The sequence below is a fragment of the Carlito syrichta genome, unplaced genomic scaffold (assembly GCF_000164805.1).
Source record: "Carlito syrichta isolate Samal-C Ts95f unplaced genomic scaffold, Tarsius_syrichta-2.0.1 Scaffold316369, whole genome shotgun sequence".
Lineage (NCBI taxonomy): Eukaryota > Metazoa > Chordata > Mammalia > Primates > Tarsiidae > Carlito > Carlito syrichta.
The window spans coordinates 144,796-163,534 of record NW_007260465.1 but is presented as its reverse complement, the minus strand read 5'-3'; the positions used below and the strand labels follow the sequence as shown (position 1 = coordinate 163,534).

The 18,739-nt window shown below is 55.6% G+C and overlaps 1 protein-coding gene across 1 annotated transcript in view; it reads right to left on the bottom strand.

Annotated features, from left to right (window-relative positions):
* MPP3 (membrane palmitoylated protein 3) overlaps positions 1–18,396 on the bottom strand; it is a 30,066-nt gene extending 11,670 nt beyond the window's left edge. The window contains exons 1-14 of the mRNA XM_008074213.2: positions 18,292–18,396; positions 18,032–18,150; positions 17,725–17,802; positions 16,610–16,690; positions 16,235–16,372; positions 14,085–14,166; positions 12,007–12,092; positions 10,645–10,719; positions 6,937–7,133; positions 5,104–5,168; positions 3,049–3,069; positions 2,430–2,471; positions 1,259–1,423; positions 1,076–1,156 (exon numbers count right to left, since the gene is read on the bottom strand). Of these exons, the coding sequence (XP_008072404.1) occupies positions 1,076–1,156; positions 1,259–1,423; positions 2,430–2,471; positions 3,049–3,069; positions 5,104–5,168; positions 6,937–7,133; positions 10,645–10,719; positions 12,007–12,092; positions 14,085–14,166; positions 16,235–16,372; positions 16,610–16,690; positions 17,725–17,802; positions 18,032–18,150; positions 18,292–18,316 (1,255 nt within the window). The 5' untranslated portion in view covers positions 18,317–18,396. The remainder of the gene's footprint in view (positions 1–1,075; positions 1,157–1,258; positions 1,424–2,429; positions 2,472–3,048; positions 3,070–5,103; positions 5,169–6,936; positions 7,134–10,644; positions 10,720–12,006; positions 12,093–14,084; positions 14,167–16,234; positions 16,373–16,609; positions 16,691–17,724; positions 17,803–18,031; positions 18,151–18,291) is intronic.
* Between the last annotated feature and the right edge of the window lie 343 nt (positions 18,397–18,739).

The window sequence follows — 18,739 nt, the reverse complement described above, 5'->3', positions numbered from 1 at the left end:
ATCTAGGTGTCTCTAACGATCAAGTGTGTGGGCAACTTCAGCACGTTTTGGTTCCCCTGAACCTTGGAAGGCCGTGGCTCCCTGAAACCATCCAGGCCCATCACAGGTGTGAGGACAGAACAGCCTCCTAGTCCACCTCCCCTTCAGCCCTGTACCTCGGATCAAGATCTAGAAGAGTATGACAACCCACAGGTGAGGCTTGGGCCCAGAGGCATAAGGGAAAGTGGTTTGTTGAAAGAATAGCTTTGCCATCGTTACCCTTCCCCAAACACCCTGGAAGGGTCCCGTGACTGCCGCCCCACCACCCCTCTGAAGCCAGAGGGACTGAGAGAGCATCCCAGAGAGGGAGGAGGCAGCCGAGGACAGGGCATGGCAGGCGGCAGTGAGAACCTGACTGCCTGTGTTCGAATCCTGGCTCCACCACTTAGCCTGGAGTTGCTTGACCTCTCTGAGCCTCCGTGTCTTCCTCTGGTAACAGTCGCTCCTCTTGAGGGCTCACGGAGGGCTGACCAAGGTGCCCTCCATGCTTTTCCTTCAGAACATTCAGAACCCCAGGGCCCCTCGCCCCTTGGAGCTGGGCATCCCCCGCCGCCCCAGCAGCAGGAAGCCTCAGGAATCAGCAGGGTGGCATCACCCAGGAAGGTACCTGGCCGCCCTGACAGCCTGGATCTGGCTATAAGGGAGTGCCCGAGTGTACGGCTCGCTGGGATCTCCAGCCGCTCTGACCAAACAGAGGGCAGGGGCCATGGAGTCAGAGTCACTGTGATGAGGAGGCCGGAATGCCCCCTTCTGGGGGGGAGGCTGGTGTGAGGTGAAGGCTGCCACTTTGCCTAGAATGTGCTCTGGACGCATCTCCCACCCCAGAGAGGAACTAGACAAGTGGTCCTCCAGCTTCTGCCTCAGAGGGTCTCAGTGGACCACCCGTCATGCCTGGGCCTAACAGTCTGCCTGTAGCAAACAGCACCTGGCAGTCCCTCAGACCCAAAGCAAGGATTAGGATGGATGGGCCTGGGGGGTCCAGTCCCCATGGAAGATCCGTGTGTGCACACACCCACCCCCACATGGGCCCTCTTACGTGGAACGGCAACGCCAAAGTGCTGTGGGTTCTCGGCCACCACCTTCTGCTTCAGCTCGAGCAGTCGGGCTCCCAGAGACCCTGGGAAACAAAGGGAAGGCTGACCAGGGCCCCAGCGAGCGCCCTCCCCACACCTCCAGGGAGGAAACCAGCCCACGGCCTGGAAGCCCAGGAGTCACCTACCGATCAGAACCACCAGGCGGGGCCGTTCTCCAGGCTGGTGTTGGTGCCGGGCCACCTCCTCGTAGGTCAGCAGCTCGGGGGCCTCTGCCGCTGAGGACGTCTTCCCTTCCTGCAAGCCGCCCAGCCTCTCCCGACAGCCCAGCCGGAAGCTCCTCCGGAGACCAGCTTGGGGGCAGGGGCAGGGGACACTACGACATTAGTCCAAAGATCCCCCGCAAAGACTTTCTCCGCCTGGCTAGCCCTGGACTGAGTCCCGCTGACCTGTCCCAACCTCCTCCTGCTCCAGGAAGGAGCTGTCTGAGAAGCACAGTCATCTGACAAAGGGTGACCCCTGCACCCACAAACCAGGGTTCAAGATACCTGTTCTACTGGTGCATGACTGACCTGGCCAAGCCTTTTCATCGCTTTGTGCCTCAACGTCCCTCCCCGTGACATAGGGGCAGGAAGCTACAGATGCAGTTTATGGCTCTAGGCTGGGTCCTGGGCTAGGGAAGACGCTCTAGGGGACATGATGGGGCACTGGCTGAAGTTTAATAACACAAAGAACAGAACTGGACGCGTGTTGAATCCCCAGGACTTGAGAACTGCCCTGAGGAGCTTAGGAACGAAGGGACAGGATGTCCACAGAGGCAGGGAAGGGCGTGGCAGGCCCATGTGACTGGGTGGCAACAGCCGTGGAGTCTGGGGACAGCAAGTGGGAGCTCTTTCCAGAATTCGTATGACTTTTCGGTGCGTTTGAAATTATTTCAAAATAAAGAGCTTGGTCCATATCTCTAGTTAAAGAACTGTGTACCTATCTCTAAGGCCTTTGACAAAACCGACCAAAATAAACAAAGTGAAGGTTCTCTGGAGAGCAGTAAAGACCCCCCACCACAGTGGTGGCGTCAACAGTGAATATTCCAGTTAAGAAGATGACAGTAAGACTGGTGTTCACACGGAGGCCTGTGTTCCTTTCCTGCCTGGGCGCCATGTCCGTGGCTGGGTGGAAGGCCGGTGAGGCCCAGGGCCTGGCAGGGTCAGCCCCCTGTTCGGCTGGGAGACTGAAGGGACCCGTGGGTCCCCAAGGCTCGGCTGCTCTTGAAGACTCTGGGGCTGCTTGTCCCTCCCTGGCTCTGGGGCCCGAGACTGGGCAGGCTGTGAGGCAGGGGAGTCAGGGCTCTCTACTACTCACCCACATAGTGTCCTTTGAGGTGCCCCTCACAGTCACAGGGCTCTGGAAGCAAGCAGAGGGACGGAAGCCAGTGAGTCCTGCAGGGCACACATGCGGCCCAGGGACCCAGCCTAGGACGGCCAGGCAGAAGGATCCCTCCGAGATGGTGTCATGGGTGGGGCTCAGGAGAAGCCACCCCCAAAACAGGCTGTTTCTTCCAGATCTCCACGCTTAGCCTCACCAGCCTTCCCAGGCCCCGCGGGAGTTCTCGGCCAGCAGGCCCCTGCCCGGTCCCTGAGTAAGAATCCAGGTGGGAACAGAGGGAGGACCCATGCCTCTCTCCCTATTCTCCATCTCTGGTCTCCTACCCAGCCTCGTCACACAGTCAGCACAGAGTCCGAGAAGGCTGGGCTCTGCCTGTCAGGTGGTTAGGGAGGGGCCCCGAGGCCTGAACCCTGTCCCCCCAGCTCTGTCCGCCTCAAGAAACAGGCAGGTCCGGCCAGCAAAGCAGGGACAGGAGTGCCGAGAGCCAGAGGGTGCCACCGCCCACGTTGGGGAAGGACAACCTGCCACCCAGCCCCGAGCGTTCCACAGAAGAGGGGCCTTGCCCATGTGCACAGGGGACAGATACCAGGCCTACCTTCGTCACAAGGCTGATCATCTGTGGTTTGCACAAAAGACAGATGGAACAGCGTTAGTGGAGGGAAGGGGCCCTGTGGAGGGGGGGCGGGCAGCATGGCCCAGGAGGCCATCTGGCCCCTCTCTTTCCTCTGACAAACCTGTGATCCAAGCTGCGGCCGTTATTAAGCCCCTAAGACCTGCCCTGAGTGGTCTTCTCGCGTGAGTCTCATTAGCAGTTAGGAGAGAGCCAGCTCATCACTGGGAAGCAGCCCGCGGCCAATGCACTCGGCGGCCCTTCTAGTCCAACGGCAAGGCCGGAAAGCCGCCCTGGCAGGGCCCACAGAGCAGCTCACTCCAGGGTCCTGCAGGGGGAAGAGGACCTGCTCTCTCCTTCTGGAATTGAGACTCACCCGGAAAAATGCAGAGGCTGGAGGATCAAGCAGGTGGGGCGGAACTGCAGGCCAGCCTTGCCCCAGGCCCCTGGCGCCTGCCTGCCTGGGCCCCTAGCTCGGTTACCAGCCTGTCCTCCCACCCTCTGTGTCAGAGACACCATAGCCTGGATGGGCGGGGGAACCTTCACATAGGGCCCTAAACTCTGATCACAGGCCCTTGAAAGCCTGACCCCACTTCTGCTCATGTAAGCCTCCGTTTTTCTCATCTGGGAAAGGGGGATGCCCGATCTTCCCTACATCACAGGGCCACTGTGATGCTTCACAGGCAAGTAAGGCTGGGTGCAGTGGCTTACACCTATAATCCCAGCACTCTGGGAAGCCAAAGCAGCAGGATCGCTTGAGCCCAGGTACTCGAGACCAGCCTGAGCAACACAGCAAGACCTTGTCTCTGCAAAAATAAAAATAAAAAATTAGCAGGGTGACACACGCCTGTAATCCCAGGTACTTGGGAGGATGAGGATGAAGGATCACCTGAGCCCAGCAGGTTGAGGCTGCAGTGGCTGTGAGCACGGCACCGCACTCCAGCCTGGCAGACAGAGTGAGTTCCCGACTCAACAAACAAAAAAAAAAGGCCGGGCATGGAGGCTCACACCTATAATCCCAGCACTTTGGGAGGCCAAGGTGAGAAGATTACCTGAGCTCACCGGTTTGAGACTGGCCTGGGCAACTTGGAGACCTCATCTCTACAATAAATCAAAAAATGTCAAGGGTACCTGCATAATCAATGTGTGTATACCTCACCCTGAATTGTACCCCACATCTTTATAATAAATAAAGAAATAGCCGGACAGGGTGGTACACGCCTGTAGTCCCAGCTAGTTGGAAGACTGAGGCAGAAGGAGGCAGGTCGAGGCTGTGGTGGCCATGAGCATGCCACTGCACTCCAGTCTGGGTGACAGAGTGAGACTCCAACTCAAAAAAAAAAAAAAGGTAAGAAGGTAGGTGGATGTATTTTCTAAACAATACAGTGCCCCACAGAGTGGGTGCCAGGAAAGACAGAGGACGCCCAGCTAAACCCGAATTTCAAATAAACAGCACATAACTCCTGGGCATAAGCATGTCTCAGATAGTGCACAAGACACACATATCCTAAAAAGCAGGCCACTGCCTAGTTAAAATTCACGTTTAGCTGGGTGTCTGTCATTTGAATCTGCCAGATCTGGGAATCCAGGCAAGGGGCATGGGTTCCCTCACGGCCTTCTCCACTCCCTCCAGCATCAGTGCTGCTTCCGTTTGGGGGACAGAGAGCCCCTGGGAGTCTAATGAAAGCTGTGAACCCCCTTACACACACACACACACACACACACACACACACACACACACACACACACACACAGTCTGCAGCCATTTGAGGAGAGGTGTCCTCAATAATAAAAATGATATCCCCAGTATCATTTACGGACCTCAAATGTGGCAGCTCCTCTCCAGGGAAGAGCCCACCAAACCCACCCATGTCCCCCTCCTAACGCCTGTCCCTACCGCCTCCTTCCTCAGGGGCCTGCAAGCTCAGGTCGGGCCCCTGAAGCCCCTCCAGCCCAGCGACACTCCTTCCCAGCAGGAAGCCCCAGAGTCCCGACCCCGGCCCCTCTCTGGAGTGCCATCGTCACCGGCAATCTACTCACAGGGGGGCTTCTTGAGGCTCTGGGGGCTCGGCAGGGTGCCTGTGGCTCTCCGGTAGCTCAGTCGTCTGTGGGGAGACAAGGGAATGAGCAGGCCATGAGCTGGGCCAGAGGATCAGGTGGAAGGAGCCTTCTGGGTGACTCAGGAAACAGAGGCCTGGATCCCACAGGTGGGCACATGCTGCTTCTCACTGGGCTCTGACGAAGGGGGACCCCTCTGCAGGGGCTCGCTGGCTCACGAAGAGGAAGAATCCGAGATTCTCGCTCTGGGAAGCTGCGCCCAACCCAAGATGGCCATCACAGGGATGCAGTCCAACGTCTACAGTCATCATCTCTTGATCCCTTCCTAAGGTTGATTCCCGAGGAAAGGAGACCCCTTCTCTTCTCTCCCCAGCCTCCCCACCATCTGAAGAGGCTGGGGAGTAGTGGAACGACTCCCAGGAAAGGCCGAGGGCAAAAGCAACCCTGACATAACGCCCCTCCCCCCAGGGGAGACCCAGCCCTGGCACACGACCCAGGGAGGCTGCCCACAGACAGGCAGCGCCAAGGCCTCGCCGCTGATTTACGGAATTTCCCCAGGGCTCTGGAGCTGCCAGGGTTTCCACATTTAAGCCCAGCTAAGGAGCCCTCCCCGGCTTCCTCTGGTGAGAAGAGCCAAGAAGTGTGAAGATAAAAATGCAGATGGAGCTGGAATCCCCTGGGGAAACTGAGTGGGAGTTCTAGGACCTCGGTTTCTCAGAATCACCTGGAACATGTGTTGGAACACAGAGATCAGGGACTGCTCTGGAGTGTCTGACTCAGCAGGCCTGGGTGAGGCCCAGGTTGTGCGTTTCTAACAAGTTCCCAGGTGACGCGGATGCCGCCTGCTGGCCTGATCCACGAGGGCCACCGAAAGGGGCAAACCCTGAGGTTCTGCCATCACTGTGTTCTATGGGTGAATACACGCCATCACAACTGCCACATCCGCTGGCCCAGGATTTGCCCTTTTGGAAATCTATGCTAAGAAAATAACTTGAAATACGAGGAACAGTCTACATGCAAGAAAATACTGCAGCCTTCGTGAAAAACTGGACACAACCTAAAAGTGCAGCCATAGGAAAGTAGTGAGGATACTTGGCCATGACTCTTCTTCCTCCAAGAAGCCTTCCCCGCATACCCAGATGAAGGCATGTCCTCTTAAGACAAACTCACAGAGCACCACAACCCCCTCCCTCGAGCTCATCACATTAATTAAAACCGTTTGAGGGCCGGGCTCGGTGGCCCAGCACTTTGGGAGACTGAGGCAAGTGGATTTGGGAGGCTGAGGCGAGTGGATTGCCTCAAAAATTAGCCGGGCGTGGTAGCACGTGCCTGTAGTTTTGACTACTTGGAAGGCTGAAGCAGAAGGCTCACCAGAGCCCAGGAAGTTGAGGTTGTAATGAACCGTGATCATGCCACCGCACTCCAGCCTGGGCAACAGAGTGAGACCCTTACTCAGAAAAAGTCGTTTTTTTAATAAAAATAAAAAGCACAAGAAGGAAATAAATTATGCCGTTGAGACGCGGGGTAATGTTCTCTTCCTAGTCCTTGCCGTCCATGTTTTTACATTTTATTTCTCAACTTTCTCTAAGTATACATCATAGAATCTCCATTCACTTGACGATGTCAGTCTCCACCGATTTCTTTACGGCTCAGACAGCCATCAGCACTAGCCATGGGATGAGAAGAGCCACAAGCCGGACTGGCACTTACCTCAAAGAACATCACTCTGGCTTGGTGGCAGAGACTGGGGGGTCTGTCATGCGCCCGAGCCTCTGCCCTGTGGAGCCAGCCCTTTGCAACACAGCCCAGACCCACCTCTCCTGGAACCGCTTGGAGGGGATAAGGCCGGCTCGAAGGTTGGTGTCCCCGACTCGCTTGGCCTGCCACCACGTGGGGTCATCCTGGCTCACCACCTCCAGGATCTGTCTGCGCTGGAAGGGCAGGCCTGCCTCCTGGCAGGGGATGGCTCGGTCCTCCCGCGGGTTGTAGTGGAAGAGGGCCCGCATGAACACCTGCGCAAGGAGGGTTCCAATGAGCGGCCCTTCTCCACGGGGCCGCTAGTGTGTCTGTGCCACGTCGGAGGTCAAATTGCACCAACCATCCATGCTTAGGAAGAACAAGCAGCCTTGAGAACAGGAAGCTAACCAGAGGCTAGGTGCGATGGTTCCCACATGTAATCCCAACACTGTGGGAGGCTGAAGGGGGAAGGACCACTTGAGGTCAGTTGTTCAGGACCGGCCTGGACAGCATAGTGAGACTCTATCTCTACAAAAAAAATAGTTTAAAATTAGCTGAGTGTGGTGGCACAAGCCTGTAGCCCCAGCTACTCAGGAAGCTGAAGCGGGAGGATTGCCTGAGCCCAGGAGGTCAAGGCTGTGGTGAGCCGTGATCATGCCACTGCATTCCATCCAGCCTGGACAACAGAGTAAGACTCTATCTCAAAAAAAAAAAGAATCAGAAAATTACTAGGCTAGACTAGACGGGCCTCATGACTGAGGTTCTCTTTCCACCTAAACAGTTCCATATTTATTGACCCGCTGCAGCATACATACTCTAAGCCTACACACAGCGACAACTGATCCCAGGAACCAAAAGTAAAAGCCAGCACCGTTTCTAACTCTGTGTTATTTCTGAGATACCAACTGCTCCGAAGACAGCCAGCAGCCATCTGCCACACAAGCAATCTAGGCGACTCGGCGGGAACACAAATATCAACAGCACACCTGTCCCTGACTCCTCACCACCACTCTTCCGTGGGTAACCGGCACCCCCCGTTTTGATGGCTCCACCCTGCCTCATCTGTCACAGCCTTGGCCAAGACCCAACTCAGCTCTCCACCCTGAAGCCACTCTCCCAGAGAGGACGGTGTAGGGACCCAGCATTTTCTCGCTCTTCCCTGTTCTCTTCTATAATTTGCTGGCATGGGTTTATTTTACTTATTTCTACTTTAGAATTATCAGGGTCCAATTGCTTCAGCAGCAAATAGAAAAGGCAAAGCAGGGCAACCCCCTCAGGTCCCCTCCCACTACGGGAGCCTTTCTGTTTTCTTAATAAATCCTGCTTTCTAAAAAAGAAAAAGGAAAGAAGTCAGGGATCTTCCTCTGACAGGGCCACAATGAACCAGAAAAGATTCAGTGAGACAAGTCTAAGAATTTCCCAGCCCTGTGTGACGGGGACAGATGCCCGCATCCAGCCACAAATGTTTCCAAGGTCCCAGGCACTCTGGCTTCAAGGTGTTTTGTTTAGCGAGACAGTTAAATTGAACTTGTTTGATTACACTTAAAAGCCGATCATAGTTACTGAGTCCTAAGATTATAGCTTCTTTTTACTTCAGGTTCACTTTCATTTCAAAGAATCTTTTGTTGGTGTTGTAAATGTAATCTTGACTCAGTTTTATTTTTTATAAAATGTTCTCTAAATACAACTACCAAAAAAAAAACAACTGATCTTCAGTGGCCAGTGCAGATCAAGCATCTGGATCAAGAAGAAATAAATATTCAGGAAGAATGGGTTGAGAGACAGTTTACCTATTTTGTCCTCTAGGAAAACCAAGTTCTCTTCCTGTATCAAGTCAGAGCCCTCAAAGCTGCAGATGGAAAATAAGCTGAGCGTGGTGGCGTGCGCCTATGGTTCCACCTACTTGGAAGGCTGAGGCAGGATTGCCTGAGCCCAGCAGGTCGAGGCTGCGGTGGCCATAAGCGTGCCACTATACTCCAGCCCCGGGCGACAGGGAGACTCCAACTCAAAAAAAAAAGAGCTACAGATGGGGACACTAGATTGTCCCAAGAAGAACCACCTTCCACCAGGTAAGAGGAAATATGATTATGCCCTGGGATAAATCAAAGAATGCAAATAAGAAACCTGCTGTAAAAACACTATCATTGAAAACACTGTCCACTATTAATCCTCATCCATCAGAGTCTGAATGGCCATCTCCTCCCTGCCAGATGCTGCAATGGCTCTACTTTCTGCACTGAGTACTGGGAGGCAGGGGTGGGAATCAATCTTGAGAAACCGGCATGCTTCCGGCCATCACCTGACAAACATTCATCATGTTCTCCTTTCTGACTTGGCTGCCAGGAAGCTCAGATCAAATGTACTGTGAAATCAAAGTGATGCCTTCCTCTCTATCCCCTCAGCTACCGTCTCAGTTCAGGTCTTAAGAATCTCTCACCTGGGCTTTTACCAGGCCCTCCCTGCCTCCAGCCTCCACCCCCACCCCCCTTTCCTCCACATGGCTGCCCCAGGGAGATTTCTAAAATACAAATATGGCTGCATCACCCTCTTCCTTAAAAAAAAAAAAGAAGAAGAAGAAGAAGAAGACTGTTAAGAGTTTTCCAGAATCTGTGGAATTATCTCTTGAGCTGTGGGTGGTACCCTCCCGTATCCCCCAGGGTTGGACCACTTCAGGGCACCCCCGGCTGACTGCCAGCTGCGGCATTTTCATCTGTGTGCCAAGGACTCATCCCCTCTGGCCACTGGGACCAGCTCTACCCTGATCCAGCAAGAGGACTTGCCAGGAATGAACCTCTGGGTGCAGCCCAGCAGGAGTTGGTGTGCAGACCCCCCAGCTCTGGGATCTTGGGTGGGATGACGGAGGTGTGCATTCCATGGGGATCCTGAACTCCCCACAGGATTCTGCTCCGGTGGCCCACAGGGGTAACCTGCTTGAGAACGTCCGCCTCTTCAGATCAGCGGCCCCATCCCCACTCCTGTGCTGGTGTATCCTGGGGACACCTCCCGATAAACCATGTGCGTGCAAATCCTTGTGTCGGAGTCAGCTTCCACAGGCCCCAAACTAAGCAGAGATCATGCCACACTCCTTAGCGAAGCATTCAAGGCCATTCGGAACAAAGGCTTAACCCTCCCAGCAAAACCCACACCCTCCTCCCCGACCTGGCATCCCCTCACTCTCACTGGTCCAAGGACACATTCTCTTCCTCTGCGTGTGCAGACCCCTGGGCCTGACCCCCTCGGAGGCTCAGCCACAGCTTCCTTGAGCCTCAGTTTCAGCACCTCTCCATGGTGATGTAACCCTCTGCACAGAGCCTCACACCTGTCATCATCACAGCCATGGAAGACCTGCACCCTGGCCTCCCCTTCTGCCCTGAGAACCCTCGAAGCCACAAATCGTCCCTGGCTCCAGCATCTGACAGAGTGCCTGGCACAGAGGAGGTGACCCAATAAGGCAGGCTCAGCAAGTAAGTGAGCACATGGTAGTGACTTAACTGGCCCAGAATCCAGCACACTGGGTGCCTTCCACTCCTCACGGCCCTGACCTTCTGCTTCAGTGACAGTGACCTTGTCTTTTATAGTAAGCGAAGTCAAGTCCTGTTTGGGAGGAGGCAGTGTACGAACACATGAATCACTCTGTGACTGAATTAAGGCCCTCTACTGGGCACAGATGACGAGAACTAGATCTCTGATCCGTTCCCGAGTGACTGTGCCAGACCGGCTCCAGGCTGCAGCCACCAAGCTGCAACTCCCACTGGGAGAAGCCTCCCACGAGCCTGCCTCCTGTACCTTGCTCTCCTTGAAGCGATCCTCCTCCTGGGTGGCAGGGATGATCTTGAGAGTGATGGACCCCTGGGACTGGGCCTGGAAGAAGCCGGAGCAGAGGCTGATCAAGTTCAAGCCTAATTCCCAGATCTAAAAACTGATGCTCGGAAGAGAAGTTCGACCCACAGCCTCCCCAAGGCCCACCCTTCTAGCCACCCTTCTAGCAGGGCCATTCAGACTCTAAGGTAAAACTCAGAAACCAAGTGACTGCATTTACAGGAGACAACAGGACAGAAAACTTTAAATGAGAGCCATGGAATCCCAACTCTCCATCCCTTCCATCTGCAGAGCACCAAGGGTTCCCTTCCCTGCCTGCCGCTCGGGCCATCTGAATACCTGTTCCAGTCTGTTTCCACTTTCCTTATCTGGGGCTGATCCTTGATCGGCACATCCCTCTCTGCTTCCACCCTCCCCAGCAGCACCCCGTCTCAGGCCACTCCCAGTTTTCTCAGAGCTCCCCTTCCCTGCACCCCAATGCCAGGGGCCCCCGAGGAAGAATGCAGTCAAACTGGAGAGCACAGCCCGCCAGATCGTCCCTGGTCACTACCCAGGAGGCGCTGGAACACAAGGTTGGCAGCTAAAACCAGGGACAGGAGAGCTTGGACAGAGATGGAAGGGCTTGCTGCAATCTGGGTCCCCTGTAGTGGGGCCTTAAAGAGTGGGCCTCCTCACTTCCCATCCCAGCTTGCTTCTGCCCTCAAACCCATCAGAAGTTAGCAAAGAGCATCACATTGGCGGAGGAAGGGGACCAAGCTAGGACGTGAGCTTTTCCCAAGTGCAGTTTTGACTTGAACTCCGCAGAATGAACTACGGAGGTATGTAATTGAGCATTCGATCCCTGGAATCCCCATGCCATTGTGAAGGGCTTTCTCCTGTCCCAGAGGTTTCCATCTGATGACAAACACACCCCGGTTGAGGAACCACCTCTATCCCCATTTTAAAGGAAACTGACACTCAGATGATGTGATGGCTCGCCCAAGGCTGCACAGCTAAGAAGACGCAGAGCCAGGATTAGACCCAGGAGGGTCCTCTGGAAGGGGAGCCAGGGGTGGGGGCACGGCTGTGCTGAAGAGAGGGCCTGAGACAGGTGGACTGCAAGTTCCCCTCCTCCTACCCCCACCCTGTGCCCGAGGCACACTGTTGTCGGGTCACTGTTGCCTGAGGCCCACCTCCTCGTGACAACTGGGAGACTGAGCCAGACCCCACCCTGCTCCAGGGGGCAGCCAGTTCCTGGTGTCTGAAGACCCGCCAACAACCCCCCCACACACACGCCCCCACCCACTCACGCACCCCCCCCACACACACACAGACACAGGCAGCACGGACCAGGATCTGGCTGATCTCGTCTGGCCGCTTGTGCAGGACAGCAATCCCGTTCACTTCCCGGAGCTCGTCACCAACGTGGACCAGGCCTAGGAGACGCGGGACAACCATGAGCACCGGAGGAGGCCTCAGAGAATGGGCCCGGAGCTCTGGCCACCGTGGGGCCTGCCTGAGGAGCCCACTGCAGAGCGTACTCGAGGCTTGAAGCTGGCAGATGGGACAGGGGTGAAGGGAGCTGCCTCACGTGCTGGGCCCCTCCCTCGCATGGAGGGCTCACCATGGCCCAGCGAAATGCCCAGTTTACAAGTTGGCAGCTCAGGCCCAAGAAGACGAGGCAGTCTGCCTCAGGCCACACTGCTAAGAAATAATAGCCGGTACTCAGATGCAATTGTTATGACATAGAAAGCCTGTGTTCTTTCCACTGTAAGCTTTGCTGCTTTAACAGTATAATTGAGGGCTGGGCACAGTGGCTCACGCCTGTAATCCGAGCACTTTGGGAGGCTGAGGTGGGAGGACTGCTTGAGCCTGGGAGTTCGAGACCAGTCTGGGCAACATAGCAAGACACCATCCCTACTAAAAAAAAAAGTGTTAATTTGAAATCTGTAGACATATTTTATTATATGTGTAATTACGTATATTATATATATAATTATTTTAACCCGTAACTCTTCACCTTCCTGGTTTCCAGACTCACTCCGAGAATGGCCTCTGTAACTCTTAACAAGGAAACATGAAGGCCCCAGCAAGAATGTCATCAAGAGCTTTAGCCACGCCATCCATGAGCCTCCACTTTGGTGGTAAGTGTCTCTGCACATGAGGGTCCTACTTTCCACTGGCAGCGGACATTGGCCCTGCCACACCAGTGTCGCCTGGGAGCAGCTGGAAGTGCAGAATCCTGCCCCAGTCCAGGCCACTGAGCCAGAGCTCACACTCAGGGGCCTCACCTGCTCGCTGATGTCTGTGAGGCCCGGGTTCAGGACTCTCCGCGACAGTGGCTCCCACACTCTGGGGTTAGCAGCCCCTACTCCAGGAGGACTCCCCCGCCCTTAGTAGTTCTTCCACACACCAGTAAGTATCAGTCTGCTTTCCACCCAAACAAATCTGGCACAAGAACACCCTCTCTCTGCAGCAGCAGCTTGACAAGGCACCTGGGGGGTGGGGAAGTGTGCCAGCCCTGCCCCCCCCAGGCATCCCCTGCCAGGCCCCTGCTGAATGCGTAATCATCACCCTCCACAGACTCAGCCCACGCACAAGCCCTTTCCTGATCGCCCCCAAAGTACCCCTAGGCCCATTACATTTTGTTTGTTGTTGTTTTTTTGAGATAAACTCTCACTCTTTTTTTTTTTTTTTTAATTGGAGTCTCACTGTCACCCAGATCGGAGTACAGTGGCACGCTCCCGGCCACCGCAGCCTCGACCTGCTGGGCTTCGGTGATCCTTACACCTCAGCCTTCCGAGTAGCCGGAACTACAGATGCGCACTACCACACCCGGCTAATTTTTATTTATTTATTATAGAGATGAGGTCTCGCCAAGTTGCCCAGGTGGTTCTCGAACACGCGGGCTCAGGCAATCCACTTGCCTAGGCCTCCCAAAGTGCTGGGATTACAGGCTGAGTGACCAAGCCCAGTCAAGGTCTCACTCTTGTCGTCCAGGCTAGAGTGCAGTGGCACAATCACAGCTCATGGCAGCCTCAACCTGTTGGGCACAGGCGATCCCTCCGCCTTAGCCTCCCAAGTAGCTGGGACTACAGGCACATGCCACCAAATCCGACTACATTTTTGTAGAAATGAGGTCTCAGTATGTTGCCCAGGCTGGTCTCTAACTCCTAGGCTCAGGCAATCCTCCCACCTTGGCCTCCCAAAGTGCTGGGATTACAGGTGTGAGCCACTGAGCCCAGCCTCAGGCCTGTTATATTTGCAATTAAAACTTCCACTGGGCTTAGGAAGAAAATGCGCATTGCAGCCTCACACCCAGACAGCAAAGCACATCCCCAACAGGTGACCTGACAGAAGGGAGGTAAGAAGAGCAAACGGGGAAGACTCCGGAACAACGTGGGTCACGCTGCACTGCTGCCACTTACCGCTGCGATCTGCAGCGCCCCCTCGCATGATCCTGGCCACGACGACGGCCCCCGAGTGTTCGTCCCTCCGGATGGTAGCCCCCTGCATCCGGGACAGAATAGACAGACTCCTGAGAAGCAACTCCACTCTCTGGGCCCAAGACGGCCTTCCCCATCCCTTCCTCTGCCACCCCAGAAGGCTGATGGTGGGGTGGGAGGGGGTGTTGGGGGGCACGGAGAGGTTTCCCAATGCCTAGACGCAAACAAAATCAACATCTCCCATTAGTACCGCACTACACAATACCCCTGTGGCGTTTTTAATTTTTTTTTTTTTTTTTGAGTTGGGGTCTCACTTGATCCAGGCTGAGTGTAGTGGTACAATCACAACTCACCACAGCCTCGATCCATCTCCTGGGTTCATGCATTCCTCCCGCCTCAGCCTCCCAAGTAACTGGGACTACAGGCACACGTCACCATGCCTGGTTAATTTGTGTGTGTGTGTGTGTGTGTGTGTGTGTGTGTGTGTGTGTGTGTGTGTAGACAAAGCTTCACTATGTTGCCCGGACTGGTCTGGAACTTCTGGGCTCAAGCAATTCTCCCATCTCAGCTTCCCAAAGTGCTGGGATTACAGGCATGAGCTATCATGCCCGGCTCCCCGTGACATTTCAGATGAGGGACTGGGGCTCAGACAAGTTAAGCACCCTCAAGGTCACCCAGCTGGCAAGGCAGAAGGTTTTTCATGATGCCAAATCCAGCGCTTGATCACATCTCTATCAGCTCACAGCTCTTACCCCTTGCAGAGACATTTAATAAATGAGGGTGCTATGTGCCAGCAAATTCTCACCCTGCCTCTAGCCAATCACGGGGCTACCAAGCCTTCTGTTGCTGCCTAGGGGAACTAATTAGGCCTCAGCCAGAGCTTCAGGGCCAGGACTTGACCCGTGCAGCACAGCAGAGATGACGCCCAGGATGAAAGTCCCCGGATTCTCTTCCCCAGGCAGGCTGGGTTGCGGCAGTTACAGCAGAATGCTCAAGAGCCGAGCTCCAGAGTTGGGCGACCTGGGTACGAACACGGCTCTGCCATTGACTAAAAGCATGTGACCACAGCGAGGAAGTCCCTTATCACCTCCAAGACTGTTTCCTCTGGGCACGAATGGCACTGAGCTCTCAGGAGTGTTGCAAGGATGACATCGGGCAATGCATGCGAGGTACTTGGTACCCGGCAGGCACTCGACAACCACTAGCCATTGATTCTGGGCTGTGACTGCAAACACACATGCACACTAACTATCGGCTTCCTCTGTGTCACCTATTTGAAAGACATAATTATTACTGGAAAGAGAGGCCATCCGCTAAGAACCTCGGGGTATCTTGCCCTTCAGACCTGCGAACTTTCCAGCATGTCTGTCCATGGTTTATTCTGCTCTGAACTGCCAGACCCTGAACCCGCTCAGGAGAGCTCACAATATGTCTGCCGAATCCACGGATGACTGCCCATTTTACAGGTGAGGAAACAGAGGCAGAGGAGAGACCTTTGCCTGCTTGCAGAAGGGCTCGCTGGCAGTCATCTGCGGAGGGTTGAAAATAGAGAAAGTCCACGGCGGCATCCTCTCGAACAGACTCAGGTCTCCAGACGTCCGCCGTTTCCCTCCATCTAATAAACCACGCTAGCCCTTTGCTGAGGAAATCGGTGTGAGCAGGACCAAGATGACAAGCAGCTGCCAGCCAGCCGGAGAGAAGAATGCCCTGACTTCCTCGGGAGTCAGTGCGGGCAGTGGCACGTTTTTTGCTTAAAGGGCCAGATGGGAATATTTCAGCCTTCATGGGCCACTCCATCTCTCTGTGGCAGCTACTCGACTCCACTGTGGTAGGGTAATGGCGACCACAGCCAACCCTAAGAGGTTGGCTTTGGCCCTTGGGCCGTAACCCAGGGCCACCCAGACGGCTGTGCAGGCTACTTACTGCATAAAGGGGCTTGCCGGTTGTTGAGAGTGGCCATATCCACCGACAGAAAGGGGTGCCCAGCACACCAAGGCACCGAGGGGACTAGTAGCAGCCCCCACAAAGCCACAGTCACTCGCTCTGCAGACTCCGGGAGGGTCCCTCCCTGGCTCCCGGGTGGGCGTGAGATGCAGGGAAGCGTGGGGGGGTGGGGCACAGGCACCACATACCAGGGGTTCCTTGTTCTTCACCAAGCGGACAATCTTCACAGATTCCTCATCAAAATCCTCGTCAATGTTATCAGGCAGAGGGGGGAGGACAGGGTCGAAATTCTTCTGGGCAACCGTGTCGTGTACCATAAGCACAGCCTGCCGCGAAAGAAAGAGAAAAGGAGGGCTGGCCACGGCTCACGGGCCAGCGGGCCTTGGCCAGGCTGGAGGGTTGTGGACATCGCACCAGAGACACCGTCCCCTTTAGCCCCCGAGGCTGGCACTGAAGAGCCCTCCCTTGGAGGTCTCCTCTCCTCATTCTCACGGCCAGCGTTCCCTCTGCTCCAACCCAGGAGACATGAGAGGCGTGGGCAGGCAGGGGCCGCACGTGACTACCCTGAGGTGGGGGGTGGACAGCAGCTGGAGAAGCTCCCTCTCGTCACCATGCACGGACGCAGCCTGCAGCTCCTCCATCACCTGCAGGGACCGAGACACAACGTTGCCCACACAGCTGGATCCCTCCTCCCTGGGCCAGAGACCTAAGGATCTCCCAGGAACAGCTGCAGTCCCAGGGCCCCATCAGACCCCCTCCCCCCAGCCACCCCAGGACAGATGCCCCTGGGGAAACTGAGCCAGAAGACTGGAGCAGCAATCCTATCAGAAGCCCCTCCTGCGTGCCATCTGTTCCCTGTGGGCTTGCTCATGACAAGCTAGATGTCCTGGGTCCTGCTACCCTGCCATTTTACAGATGAGACTCTAAGGGGTCTCATATCTCGCCCAAAATCACAAAGTTCATACGTGGCACAGCCAGGATTTGAACCTGGCTTTCTCTGGCTCTCCTGTCGATGCCCACCACGATGAGGAATGGGGAAAACAGAGCTCAGAGAGGTTGCCTGGCCCGTTGGACATCACAGAGCTGGTGCCAAAGGCAGCCAGCGCTGGGTCCAGAAGTTGGGCCGTCTAACATGCCACGGAGATACCACCTCCCGGGGTTAGGTTGTTCAGGAGCTGATTTTAGTAAAAAGCCAGGACCCACAGACCACCAGTCCACAAGAAATGAGGCAACAGTCCTTAAAAAATGAGAAGCCTGAGCCAGGACGCGGGGACCCACGGCAAGACCCTTGGCTTCGGGACTTCACACTGGCCACCCAAAGCACCGACACAATGTGCTCACGGACCTCTCCCAGTCGCCAGTCCTCGGAACGGTTTGGGGACTGCTGAGACGACCCAAGGCTCCCACTTTGCAGCAGAGGAAACAGACTTTCTCAGGAACACACAGTAAGTGGGCAGCCCCATGTCACCCCGTCGCCCAGCCTAGGCCAAGGCTCAGAGGTCCTGCCTGATGGCGGACCCAGAGAGGAGAAGGAGGAAGAGGAGGAAAAGAGATGCCTCTTCGCCTTGTAGCTCCCGACTCCTGATGTCCCCGGGCTAAGCAATGGTGACAAAGCAAGATGAGGGAGCCCTACGGGTGGGGAGTGGAACTGACACTAATGAGAAAAGCCTGGGCTTACGTCCTCAGCCAGGGCCACGGCACTGTGCAGTACTGGGGTTGGACTCTGTCTTTCGTAATAGCGAAGCTTCTCGTGAATCTGTGAAGACAGGGGATGTCAGGTTCGCCCCAGACGCCCCATATCCCGCCCGGCTGGGGGACACAGAGGGCTGCAGACTGCGTCACTGAAGGGCAGCGGAAGAGGAGACCCTGCCTAGTGGCCACGAAGACTTCCTGGGGCAGGGGGCAGCTAGGATGGTCTCCAGGGGCTGCAGCCAGTCGGGAAGACCCCGGCAACCCTCGCCAGGCAGCACAGAAGGAGACGCCACCTTCACGAGGTAACCAAGGCTCTTCTCACTGAACACGCCCCTCAAGAAGCCCATCTCCTCCTTGTGGTTGGAGTCGGGTCTCAGCTGGGAGGTCAGCAGGGCCAGGGTTTCGTGCAGACCTGGGGAGAGTGTGAGGAAAGGGAGGATTAGCGAGCACAGTGGGCACCCCTGTCCCAGGATCCCCCTGGCCTCCCACTGCTCCAAGGCTGATGGTAGAGCCTCCTCTCCAGGACTGAGGCAGGGCAGGGAGAGGCACTCACCTGAGTCCTCCGACAGCACTGGCATGCCTGTGCCCCACGCGGCCTGGCCTCTCCCTGTGGATTCTGGGAGCAAACGCGAGGTCGGGGTAGTTGCTGAAGCCCCATCAAGCATATTCCTTCAACAAACAGTGACTGCACATTTGCTGTGTCTGTCCATGGCCAATGTGTGGAAAAGAGGATGGGAACAAGTCTCTGTCTGCCCACAGAGAAAGGAAACAAGACAGATTTTGGTGAGAGCCACTGTGCTTGGTGATTTCATGTAGAATATTTTTTTAATCTGCACACAAAGTCCTGAAGAGTGACTACTAATGTTCCCATTTTACTGATGAAGAAACAGAGGACTGGAGGGGTTCGCTAAGTAACCTGTGGGCCAGAACCCATGCTCAAGCGGCTCTTCTAGCCAGGCCTTGGAGGTGCCTAGCGACCCCTCCTGACACGGCTGCTCTCC